Below are 13,298 nucleotides of genomic sequence, written 5' to 3'. Positions count from 1 at the left end.
GCTGCTGACCACAACTAGCTAAGAGAGCTAGGTGTTCCCCGGAACAGGAAACACAAAGAACTAGCAGGTAGAGATTAGAGGTGGAACTTATAGAGAGCTAGTCCTTTGTGTTTCCTGTTGGGGGCGGGCCCGAATCTCATATGTAGCACCTGTCCTGGAGGGTTATTGGAAAAATAGCCCTCACTCAGATCTGCAACAATTCTGTGAGAAAATGCGGAAAAGCCGCCGCATATGCCAAGAACGAGGCGGCTGATTCAGCGTCCAAAGCGGCGGTTTGCACGCATGGACACGCGTCTGGTAGTATGGTGGAATGCGGAAAAGCCGCTGCATGTCCTGACAGCAAAGCGGCTGCTTGCATGCGGCGGCGTGTGGTTGGGTCTGTTAGTGCACCTAGACAGATGGAGAGCTATGCACGCGCGGGCCTGAATGCAGGACCTTTATACCAGCAGGGGAAGTGTCAGCTGATCAGGAAGGTCAGCTGACTCCTGTAGGACTCATGATTGGCTGAATGGTTCGGGCGGGGCAGCAGAGTCCAGCAACTATATATTCTGCTGCTTGTCAGTTGCTGGTTGTCTGCCATTGCTAACACTTGCGTGAAGGCACTCAGACCTTAGCTAGACCCGACAGTGTGCCAGAACCGGCTGGAGCTGGGAATCCACACTGAGTCAGATTCTTGATAGTTTAAAGTACTAATTGTATGGTATTATTTGTTAGACCAGTTCCAGGGTGTTGAGATCAAGGCCCTCACACCCCAGACTAGGAATACTGTGTATCCTCTGTGTATTCTCTAGACTAGTTCCAGGGTGTTGTGAATACGGACCTCACACCCAAGACTAGGGAACTGTATTATCATTTATGTTATACTCCAGACTAGTTCCAGGGTGTTGTGAATACGGACCTCACACCCAGACTAGGTTGTGTTATTACTGTGTTACGTTAGCCCAGTTCAGGGCAAAAGCCTTACATATTAGCAGCAGGGCTTCCTGCGCCCCAGCCTTGGTCCCTCGCTCAGGGGTCCACAGGCTACAGGAATCTCACCCACCGCTCAGGGGTGAATTCCTCGGGAGTATAGGCCACCAGCTCCTCTGGTGGTCTTTACTCAGAGTTGTTACTGTTGCACCAAACACTTACACTCTCCCTGGTGTCTAGAGGTTAGACATATCTGATTATTGACGATTCCGCAGATCCTCAATAATCGGGTATATCTGTATTCTTGGGGATACTGCGGATCGCCAAGGATCAGATTCTCTCTCTGGTTGCTGACACCGATCGTTACAGAATGGCAGACAGAACCCAAATGGACGCACTGTATAGCCATGTTGAAGTCCTGACCACCGCGGTAAACCAACTTTCAGCGGCAGTTTTGAACCAACAGACCCAGATATGTCAGATATTTGGGGCTATTTCAGGACTTCAATCAGTGCGATCTCCTCTTAGCACAGACATACGTATGCCTGTACCTGAAACATTTTATGGCGACAGATCTGATTTTCGGAACTTTAGAAATAGAGTGTTATCATACTTTGAGTTAAGGCCTAATTCGTCTGGAACCGAGGCACAGAGAATTACGTTCATTAAGACTCTGTTGTCAGGGGATTCCCAGACCTGGGCATATGGTCTTCCTATTGGGCATCAGGCCCTGACCTCGGTCGATGAATTTTTTGAGGCTATGGCTATGATTTACGATGACCCAGACATCGCCTCGACTTCTGAACGGAAGCTCAAGCTTCTGCGTCAGGGCAAAGGTCCGGTGGAAAATTATGCTGTGGAGTTTAGGAGGTGGGCAGTCTCGGCTAGATGGGACGCATTCGCCCTCCTAGACTGTTTTTTGGCCGGATTGTCAGATAATATTCATGAGGTAATGATAGGCCATCCTGAGCCCGAATCATTGGATGAGGCAATCTCTTTGGCCATACAGATAGATCGCTATTTGCGCCACCAGAGACAGATTCGTGGTAGAGTGGCCAGAAGGTCTATCTTACACGACTCTTCTCGGTCTCCCTCACCTCCAGGCGAACCTATGCAAATTGGGTACACAAGGTTGAATCTGGGGGAAAAGAGTCGCAGGAGCCCAAAGAAGAACGCTTTACATGGTTCCACTAGGCCAGACAAAAGCTATCGCCTAGGATTAGTCAAAATCATAGGTGAGCAGGGTTCATCCCTGAACGATGGTCGGCTGATCCTTCCTTGTTCGGTTACGTGGGAAGGTCGGACCAAGTCCGCAGAAGCCATGGTGGACTCGGGTTCGTCAGCGAACCTCATCGATTACGATTTTGCCAAAAGTCTGGGGATACCGTTATCTGCACCCGACCGGCAGATTTCGGTCACTGCAGTGGACGACTCTCCATTGCGCAGTGCCCAGTTTCTTTCCCAAACCCCCCTACTGTCATGTTGTTTAGGGGCAGTGCATGAAGAGAGTTTACAGTTCCTGGTCCTGCCGATGAAAGGGTCTGCTGTTGTTCTCGGTATGCCCTGGTTGCAACTCCACTCTCCACTGATTGACTGGGCTTCAGGACAGTTACTGAACTGGTCAGCTCATTGTCATGAGCACTGTTTAAAGAAGGGTGAGGTGGATAAAACCAGGATACAGGTCGCAGGAAAGGCAGGACAGTGTACAGTTATTTCTAATGGTTCCTGTTCCTCACGGTTTCCTCTCATGCATAAATCTGATAGCAAAAGCCCTAAAGCAGACACTTTAGACAGGGTTTTTTGGCCCAAAACCATTCTACCACCAAAAAAACAGGCTGACAAAAAATCATTTCCTGTGTCCCCGCCCGGGGCAGCGCTGCAGGTGGTTTCCCCTCCCTCCCTCCCTGGGTGGATTGATGGCCGGCCTGAGTATGAGATAAAAGGAAAATTCTCTAACTTACGTCCTGGAAAGCCAGGAAGGAGATGTCCGGAGTCCACTCCTCAGGGGGGGGGGGGGGGTACTGTGAGAAAACGCGGAAAAGCCGCCGCATATGCCAAGAACGAAGGCGGCTGATTCAGCGTCCAAAGCGGCGGTTTGCACGCATGGACATGGTAGTATGGTGGAATGCGGAAAAGCCGCTGCATGTCCTGACAGCAAAGCGGCTGCTTGCATGCGGCGGCGTGTGCTTGGTGTGGCTGGGTCTGTTAGTGCACCTAGACAGATGGAGAGCTATGCACGCGCGGGCCTGAATGCAGGACCTTTATACCAGCAGGGGAAGTGTCAGCTGATCAGGAAGGGCAGCTGACTCCTGTAGGACTCATGATTGGCTGAATGGTTCGGGCGGGGCAGCAGAGTCCAGCAACTATATATTCTGCTGCTTGTCAGTTGCTGGTTGTCTGCCATTGCTAACACTTGCGTGAAGGCACTCAGACCTTAGCTAGTCCCGACAGTGTGCCAGAACCGGCTGGAGCTGGGAATCCACACTGAGTCAGATTCTTGATAGCTTAAAGTACTAATTGTATGGTATTATTTGTTAGACCAGTTCCAGGGTGTTGAGATCAAGGCCCTCACACCCCAGACTAGGAATACTGTGTATCCTCTGTGTATTCTCTAGACTAGTTCCAGGGTGTTGTGAATACGGACCTCACACCCAAGACTAGGGAACTGTATTATCATTTATGTTATACTCCAGACTAGTTCCAGGGTGTTGTGAATACGGACCTCACACCCAGACTAGGTTGTGTTATTACTGTGTTACGTTAGCCCAGTTCAGGGCAAAAGCCTTACATATTAGCAGCAGGGCTTCCTGCGCCCCAGCCTTGGTCCCTCGCTCAGGAGTCCACAGGCTACAGGAATATCATCCACCGCTCAGGGGTGAATTCCTCGGGAGTATAGGCCACCAGCTCCCCTGGTGGTCTTTACTCAGAGTTGTTACTGTTGCACCAAACACTTACACTCTCCCTGGTGTCTAGAGGTTAGACATATCTGATTATTGACGATTCCGCAGATCCTCAATCATCGGGTATATCTGTATTCTTGGGGATACTGCGGATCGCCAAGGATCAGATTCTCTCTCTGGTTGCTGACACCGATCGTTACAAATTCACTCATGGCAAGAGACAGAGGCCAATGTTCCATGCAGATTTTGCTTGATCTCTCAGCAACTTTTGACACAGCTGATCATGAATCTTACTTAACAGGATACAAGAGTACTGTGGCATAGATGGCTTAGTCCTCCAATGGTTCAACTCCTTCCTGGCTGGCAGAACACAAAGGGTATCCTTGGGGCCTTTCCTCTCCAACCCTGTACTACTAAAATATAATATACCCTCAGGGCACGATACTATCCCCTTCGCTGTTCACCCTATACATGCCACTGGGAAAAATCATCCAAAACATGGCCTGACATATCAGTGCTATGCTGATGACACCCAGCTATATTTATCATTCAAACCTGGCGTAACAGACCCTACACAAATAAACTCGTGCTTAGCTAAGCTTCAGGAGTGGATGAATGATAACTGGCTAAAACTAAACGCTGACAAAAACGAGGTTCTTGTTATCAGAAGTCAGTGCTTAAAGAGAGTCTGAAGCCATATTAAAAATGGCTTTTTACCTTATATTCAGCAGGGGCATGTTTGCCCCTGCTAAAACGCCGCTATCCCGCGGCATAACGAGGGTTCTTTACCCCTCAAACCCCCCCCCCCCCCCCCCGCTACCTCCGGGGAGCGCTTCCGTGTGAGGCAGGGCTATGAGCTGCAGCCCTGCCTCGCACGTAATATCAGCCCGGATCATCACCTCTCCCCTCTCAGTCTGCCTTTGCTGAGAGGGGCGGGGGAGAGGCGGAGATCCGCCGCTGACAGATGCGTGTGAGGCAGGACTGCAGCTCATAGCCCTGCCTCACTCGGAGGCGCACAGGGGCAGCAAAATCCACGACCAAGAAAGTCGTGGATTTTGCAGGGGGGATTTGGGGGGTAAAGTCCCCTCGTTATGCCGCGGGATAGCGGCATTTTAGCAGGGGCAAACATGCCGCCGCTCAATATAAGCTAAAAAGCCATTTTTAATATGGCTTCAGACTCTCTTTAACAGCAAAGCAGCTCCAGTTTCGGCCAACACCACAAAAAGGATAGGAAGCTAAGACTTTTTGCGCAGCCAGGGTGTACTGACTGATGGGGAATTAAGCTTCAGGAATCAAATTTGAGCTGTTGTGAAACATTCTCGCTTTCACCGAAGGAACATTGCAAAGATTAAGCCCTTCATACCTCCAGAAGATCTTCCAACCCTAGTTCATGCCTTCATCACATCACTTTGCACTACTGCAATGTGCTCTATACAGACCTTCTAAACCAAGGATGTCAAACCGGTCCTTCGAGGGCCAAGGTCCTCACACATTTTTGACACAGCTCAAATTAATTAATGGGTCTGAATCAGGAAAGGTGTGGTCCATCAGGTAGAACACATTCCTCTCTTTCTTAGTCCATCCTAAACACTGGCATGAATCTGCCTCTCCAGGCCTGGAGTTCAACACCTGTGTTCTAAACAAAGACCTACACCGTCTGCAATTAGTACAAAATGCTGCTGCAAGGCTGTAAACAACCCAACCCCCGCCATTGCCACATAACATCAACCCTTCCCTCACTTCACTGGCTACAAATAAAATCTGCCAAGTTGATTGTTGCTGACCTGGCCTCTTCTGGAGTTGATGTTTCAAGGAACACAGTTGTGAGGGCTCTTCATCGTGGTGGACTTCAGTGCCATTATCCCAGAAGAACCCCTTTACTCAAAGAGTGGCACAACACAGTCCGACTGAGGTTTGCCCATGCACATTTGAAAGATAAAGATGAGTTTTGGAAGTCTGTGCTTTGGTTTGATGAGACTAAACTGGAACTTTTTGAGCACATGGATGTTATGTTTGGCGAAGAAAGGGAGAGGCCTTCAATCCTAGGAACACAGTCCCCAAAGTTAAACATGTGCCTCAGGCACAGAGAGTCTTGTTCAGGTGCATGGCATCATGGAAAAATAAAATTATGTTGGCATTTTGGGGGAGAATATGCAGACATCTGCTCATACTCTAGGCTAAGGTTGCTGGGTCTTCCAACAACAAGTTGATGACCCAAAGCATTCATCGAAATTAGTCCAACACTTCCTTTAAAGATACCAAAACCAAGATCCTGGAGTGGCCCACACAGAGCCCAGACCTCAATCCTATTGAGAATCTGTGTAGGGTGCTCAAGATAATCAAGTGAATGTCCATGTTCGGAAACCATGCAATCTGGAACAGCTAGAACAGTTTGCAATGGAAGAATGGCCCAAAATCCCTTAGAAGACCTGTGACAACCTAGTAAAGAACTAAACTAGAGATTGTTGTCCGTTGTGGCTGATAAAGGGTACACTAGTGACTATTAATGGCCAAGGGGGCTAATAATTTTGAATGTCTCATTTTTACACTTTCTTGTTTCAACTCTGTGTATCAATAAAATATCCTAATTAAATTTCGTGGACATTGTTTTTTTACAGTGTAGCAAACATTTGTTGTTAATGGTCATTTTCATGGAGAGTGTTGTCTAATTTCATAATGGAGGGCTAATAATTTTGGCTTCAACTGTACACGTACCTGCAGTAACTGAGATAACATTGCCTCAAAGAACAAAAATAAAGAGGCCAGAATTAGAATAAATAGTGATGTCCTTGAAGGAATTTAGCATTCTTGTAATGAAACTTAGAGGGAGGTGCCCCAAAGGACGTATACAATTCCTAAAAACCGTTTAAAAGGCAAGAAAAATCTTACCCCAAGATGAGGACTAAAAGAATAGAGAAAAATATTTTCTTTAAAACACAGGACAACACGTTCCACAGGCATCCATCTGCTTCTTAAGGTCAATAAAACAATGTCTCAAGGTAAATATAAATTAGCTATACCCCCTGCCCATTTAGATAGACATTCCAAGCCAATTCACATTTACCTTGAAAAACTGTTTTATTGATCTGAAAAAGCACGTTGTCTATTATAATAGTCCTCATCTTGGGATAAGTTATTTCTTACCATTTAAACTGTTCTTGATCATTTTATAACTCCTTTGGGGCACCTCCTTCCCAGTGTCACACCTCCGAACCTCCTTAGGAGTTGTTTTTTTAGCTAAGGCAATTGCATGTTTTTACATTTTCCCATCTACTATCTTATTTTTTGGAGCATGGCCTGACAACACCGAACCAAGTCAACCCTCCCTTGGTGGTTGGTTAAACCCCTTTTCAAGCTGAAACCTATGGTTGCCGTTCTACAACCTGGTTTTGTTGTTAGAACTCATTTGTTATCTTTTCTTTCTCTATTACTTAATATGCTACATCATAAACGGCTCCTAGTTCACTCCTTCTTGCCTTTTATCTGCCTCTGGAAGAACAACAGGTATTCCTGATCCCCTTTATTATCCTTATAATGTCCTTTAGTAAGTCAAACGATGACCACACACATTAAGATGGGATTGTTCATTCAACAAAATGATTGCATGTATGCAAAAACAAGGCTTACTCTTGTAATTTCAGCAGTAGAGTATTGTATAATGTTAGCCATTAGTAAACCCCCCCCCCCTCCCCCGATTTAAAACTTGTTTCTCGTAATTTCAATCATTTGTTAACCATTTTTTCAAATCAGACCAAATTGCTGAGTGAGAGAACCAGAAAAAAATGTATTGCATTGAACTGGATCAACTGTTTTGACTAAAACAAGCAAGATCTAAAATCCCTCCACAGACAGTATTTTGATATAATGTGTAAACAGATATGCTGGAGTTTGTAAACCTGCAGTGAGAAAGTTAAGCTATGTACAGACAGACACGGTTTGACATTCAGAGTGATTGTGCTCAATTGTCGTAATCTACAGCTTAAGGAAGAATCGCTCTACCAGCATGCTTTAAGCAGCCTGTTCTGTTTAATGGAGAGAGGAGTGGTGGACAAGTAGTGGCCATGGTGGGAAGAACAATTCTTCTCAGTACTCAGTTACTGTTTACAGATCAGACATGGCTGATTGCTAAACATCATGTGATACTTGTACAGGTGCTTAATTTTTCCACAAAACAACCATGAAAGATGGTCACTAATGAATCTAACAATGCTAAAATCTGGCATCTGTCAATTAACAGTCATCTCTCCTCTGTGGTTTTTGCTTCTCTAATCTGCAGAGTGACTTTCAGCTTGCAGCTCCCCACAGACTTGAAGCCAATGATAAGGATAGAGTAGAGGAAGGCCACTGGGAGACTTGGGCGCAGGATACAGCCGGCTTATCCTGCTGCTGCACAAGTTCCCGGCGGCGTTAAATACTATCCCCCCTCTAAATCCATGTGGATAGTGGGGAAATAATGTAATTCGGCTTTCAGCTATTGCTGGAGGCCGAATTACAACATTTTAGAAGCAACTTCAGCTCCGTCTTCTGATGGCTTGAAGTTACTGACTGTGCGCCACTATGGCCGTAATTCCTATTACGGCCTATGGTGGCACTGGATGCGCCCAAATCTCCTGCGCTGTAATCACAGTGCCCGTAGGGGAAGTAGTGGGAGAAGCACTGCAAATTAAGAAGAAAGAGCAGAAAGCCATCTCTCCTTTTGTAATGTGCCTCTGAAGGCGATGCCACAGAAAGCACAAGCCCAGCTTTCAGATAAAGATAAACTACCCTGTTTTAATTATAGGCACTGTAATAGCTTTGCATTCTGTTTAGATGTTTCAATTTAAAGTGTCACAGTGATTACATTACAGACAAGATATATCATACCTGTGCCATGGCACCTGCAAACACAACTGTCCAATCCAGCATCCAGAAACAGCCAGGAACCAGCAGACCATAGATGGACACACACAGGAATGGAAGTAGATAGAACATATTGACCAACATCTGTTGGGAAAAAAAACAACAACACAGCAGCATGCTGTACACTTATGTTTACAAGCTGTAACAATTCATTCTAACATAAAAAATATGTTTTTTACATTGTCCACACATTTATATATAGGTCCATTGCCTTTCAAATGGATTCAAGGGGGAATTTTGTTTGCTCAGACATAGCCCCAACCAGAAAAGACTGACAGATGGACGAGCGTGCATGCACACACACACACACACACACGCATGCACGCACTCATACTTTGTAAACTCCCTTCTAAGCACACTACAATGCAGTAATGAAATCACCAATATGTAATCTGTTAATTCATATCATTTGGAAACTTGAGTTTTTCTTTTACTCATAAGCCTCACTTCACTCCAATAACTGTACTCTCCTCCCAAGCACAGACACTCAAACTGTTTTAGGGAAGTCTCATTGAGTGCATGTCTACCAAATAAGAAACTTACATAGTTTAGGGCTGGGGACTTACATATACTTTAGAATAAGCGGATGGGTCTCTCAGATACGGCTCATACTGGTAGATATAAGTGAAACATGAATCTGCCGGACAATCCAAGGCTAGCTATAAAATGAAGATAAAATGAAAATCAAACTACTTTTCAAGCATAGCAAATGAATTCATGTTAAGTCACATGGTTCTATCTTTCTATATGTGTCTGCTGCTGATCCAGAAATGGTTCTCTGCTGTCTGTAAGATTGAGCGATGGGGCCCAATTAACTGATGCTAGCAACTAGACAGAACTTAGGTAAAATGTGCTCCCAGCTGCTTCTCCCACCCAGCAGACGAAGCAGTTCTATGTACGGGATACGAGCCTGCACCCTATTCACTATAATAAAATATTATACATAGAACTGATGCCAGCAATAGCCAGAAGCGTCTTCCTCCTGCTAATCGCAACCCTGATTTCAATTTGAATCTCATAAGTGAATCCTGAAATGTATGGGGGACTCTTATAGACCAGTTTGCACTGCAGAAAAAGACATTATGGGTTGTTTCTAACTTCCTATAACTTGTAGTAATTGTCTTAAGAGACCCCAAGCATATTGGTATGGGCACACCAATATAATAAATGGTATCAATATAGGTAAAGATATCAATGTGCCTCATAATTATAGAGATTGGAGTAATCTATTGTGCATATAATAAGAAGGATTTCTGCAACTTTTTCAAATAGTGCCGATTGTGGCCAGCACCAATTTTTCTTTCCTGTTTAGTGTATATTATAATTATAGGGCGAGAGACACTTTTCTCATTAATTTCATTAATCATTAGTGAGATCAAAGCTACAGTATGCCATCATTACTTTCCAAGGTTTTATAGTGTGTACAACAGGGGAGATAGACACCAAGGAACACAGAAACCACATCAATAAATTTAAATCGGGAGGTGGCTTACCTCAAAGATGACACATACTTTAGTGATAAGAACAGAAAATGTTATTTGCACAATGGCAACACATGTTGTCAGTACTTAAAGTGAACCTAAAGTCACTTAAAAAAAACGAGATTAACTCACCTGGGGCTTCCCTCAGCCCCCTGCAGACGATCGGTGCCCTCGCAGCTCCGCTCCGATGTCCCAGGACCCGCCGGCGAGCACTTCCGGTTTGGCCGTCACCGGCCGACAGGGATGGGAACGCGAGTGATTGTTCGCGTTCCCAGCCTGTATATCGCCCCCTATGCTGCTATTGCGAGCTCCTGGCCGCAATAGCAGCATAGGGGGCGATATACAGGCTGGGAACGCGAACAATCACTCGCGTTCCCATCCCTGTCGGCCGGTGACGGCCAAACCGGAAGTGCCCGCCGGCGGGTCCTGGGACATCGGAGCGGAGCTGCGAGGGCACCGATCGTCTGCAGGGGGCTGAGGGAAGCCCCAGGTGAGTTAATCTCGTTTTTTTTAAGTGACTTTAGGTTCACTTTAAGACCTACTTCTTCATGTGAAGTTTCAGTGCCAGCCGTAAAGTATAGCCAGGCATTGAGCTCCTCTGCATAGTGTGTAGATCACATTAAATCGCATTACAGACACTGAAGACCACCTACATCCATTTCTAAAATTGCATAACCATTTCCCACTGAACATTGGAAACGTTTTTCTTTTAAAATTACAAAAGACATTTCACATTTTTGTCTGCAGGAGTTAGCTAGTTCTTTTCACTTAAAAAGTAACACTAGTAATTTGACTGCCACAGCTTATGGTGGGGGACCACATGACATGTCTGAGGCACACTAGTGGCACCTGATCACAGTAAGAAAAGTCAATGTCCTAAATAGTGTATTTTATACTTACCAAACCCCTAAAGAGAGTAAAAACTATGGCTGCCAAGAGATACAAAATCAGAGCCACATCTAAGGGGCGTTGGAGAATTCCCTCATTCTGAGCAGCCACAACCTGACGTGGAAAGAAAACATTCATATTGAGGTCAGACAGTTATTGTTCAGCTTAAGTTACACTGGTCAATAGGAAGCCATCCAGCACCTATTACCTTTTCAGCTGGGAACTTTGGAAATGCATGTCTTTCTCTGAATATCCTCACTCCAGCCCAGACAGGGAGGAATAAGTATGGAACATTAAGAATGAAGGCAGGACGGATTTCAGTGCCATACTTTCCTGAAACAAGAACAATGTGTAATAATTTATATCTGTAGGGAACCATGAACTCTAACTTACAGCCAAAGGATCTCTCTGTGAAGTGACACTGATTGAGTCAAGAGTCTCTGCTGAGCTTTCATTATGATACAAAAAGAAATATTTGCCCTGGACTATCCATCAGTCATTCTCAAATGACAGAGGGTTAGGTTTCCCAAACCACTGTGACACATCTTCCACGTAGCAATATCTATTGCAGGAATATGCTCTGACTGCTTTCATTCACATTCCAAATCAAATATTAGCTGTGTTAGGTTTTCCAATACTCGGATTCATGGACAGGGATTATATAGTACATTCTAGTAGAAAAAAAAATGGTAAGTGCTTCATTCTATCAATAGTGATAGCCCTGTATGTTCCAAATCCATTAAAACCACCAGTAAATGGAGTAATTTTACAGTAATAAAGCAATCTGCAATGAACAATTACCTTTCCCTCTGTGCTTTATTTATCATATATACATTATTTTGCAAAAATATTACCAAGTTAATTTAAATCCGTGATTAAGGCTTTTGGCGGAGCTTAGAAATTAATGTGACATCTACTTCACTTATCAGCTAGCAAATTAAATAGTCACGGGCCCTTCATGTAACCCACCCCAACCCTCTGAAATTCCAAACTAATCAGTATGTAGAAACTTTGTCAGGGTGACATGTCTTCCTCCTTTTTTCTGCAGGTGGAAAGGGTTTTTGCTTGAGAAGGGGAGAAGATCTAACCAGGCTGTTGCTACCCAGATATGTTCTTTGGTGTTTAGTTGCAGGTGTTTTTCCCAGGCAGGGAAAGCACTTGGGGTGCTGTCTGTACTGTCCCCCTCAGAGGCCCAGGGCACTCCCCAGGTAACATAACTCCCAAGTCACACAGCAAACGTGTTCCTAAAGTTTGGGAGAAGTTAGGAAGAAGCATGAGGCAGCCTGCTAACATGTAATTGCATTGTTATGTTAATCTGATGTTTCTTTGTAGCAGAATGAAGTGTGGTCCGGTGTTAGTCGAGGAGCAGAAATGCAATAACTATTGCACGATTCTGATACAGTTCTGTATAATGCCTGAAGAAGAAACTTAAGGTTTGGAAAGCTTGCAATAAACCATGTACGGTTTGTCACTAAAGGTATCACCGAAATCAATGTTTGTTGGTTTGATGTTTGCATTTATGTTTCTTTGTAGAAAGAAGAGATAGTTTAGTCAGTTTCAGCCCTTGCTATTTCTGGTACTGCAGGTGCAATTGCACATCCTGTGCCTTTAAATTTGCAGAGGGGCTTTCCCTGTAGTCATCTTTAAATCTGTGACCATTGTGAGTATGTACACAGCTTATGCTGATAATGCACATTGATATATTTTGTTAGCTCCCTTGTGGGATTAGTCCAATGTGCTATCTGTCCCAGGAGAGGATGTCAGGATGTGTGCTCTTTAGATAGGTTTGATGCAATTAATGTTTGCATGTCTGCACTATGTATGTTACAGGACCAGCGTTAGGACACCTGAATACCTGAGTACTTCTGCGCAGTGTAGGCGACTACAAAAGAAAATGCATTCTTATGTAACTAAGACCCTGGCTTTTAACTTAGCTGTAGGGATAGCAGTGGTTCCTGGATGATTGATTTTTGTGAATGCATTTGTATGAACATTTGCATGTGCAAATAGGTAACTGTCTTTGCCATTTTAAGTCAGGTGCTGCTTGGTAATGAGCTCTTACCATCCCACACTTTTGTGATAGTTTAAAACTCTCTAGATATTTCACTTGGATCACACATCCCCAGAGGACAAAATGCCAAGTAGAATCTTAGTATGATGTTCTTGGAAGTTATTAGTATACTAATTTGTTGCCAGGGTGCTCCTTATTTGTTACCATATT

The 13,298-nt window shown here is 44.6% G+C and overlaps 1 protein-coding gene across 3 annotated transcripts in view; it reads right to left on the bottom strand.

Annotated features, from left to right (window-relative positions):
* The window catches only part of TM6SF2 (transmembrane 6 superfamily member 2), a 101,941-nt gene that overhangs the window by 15,816 nt on the left and 72,827 nt on the right, over positions 1-13,298 (bottom strand). For all 3 annotated transcript variants that reach the window (XM_068234184.1, XM_068234185.1, XM_068234186.1), the window contains 4 exons: positions 11,286-11,410; positions 11,090-11,191; positions 9,275-9,367; positions 8,673-8,792 (listed from right to left, as the gene is read on the bottom strand). In XM_068234184.1, the coding sequence (XP_068090285.1) occupies positions 8,673-8,792; positions 9,275-9,367; positions 11,090-11,191; positions 11,286-11,410 (440 nt within the window). The remainder of the gene's footprint in view (positions 1-8,672; positions 8,793-9,274; positions 9,368-11,089; positions 11,192-11,285; positions 11,411-13,298) is intronic.

Source organism: Hyperolius riggenbachi, chromosome 1 (assembly GCF_040937935.1).
Source record: "Hyperolius riggenbachi isolate aHypRig1 chromosome 1, aHypRig1.pri, whole genome shotgun sequence".
In the NCBI taxonomy this organism is placed as follows: domain Eukaryota; kingdom Metazoa; phylum Chordata; class Amphibia; order Anura; family Hyperoliidae; genus Hyperolius; species Hyperolius riggenbachi.
Note: the sequence above shows the minus strand (reverse complement) of the source record. Positions and strands in the feature narration are given on the sequence as shown.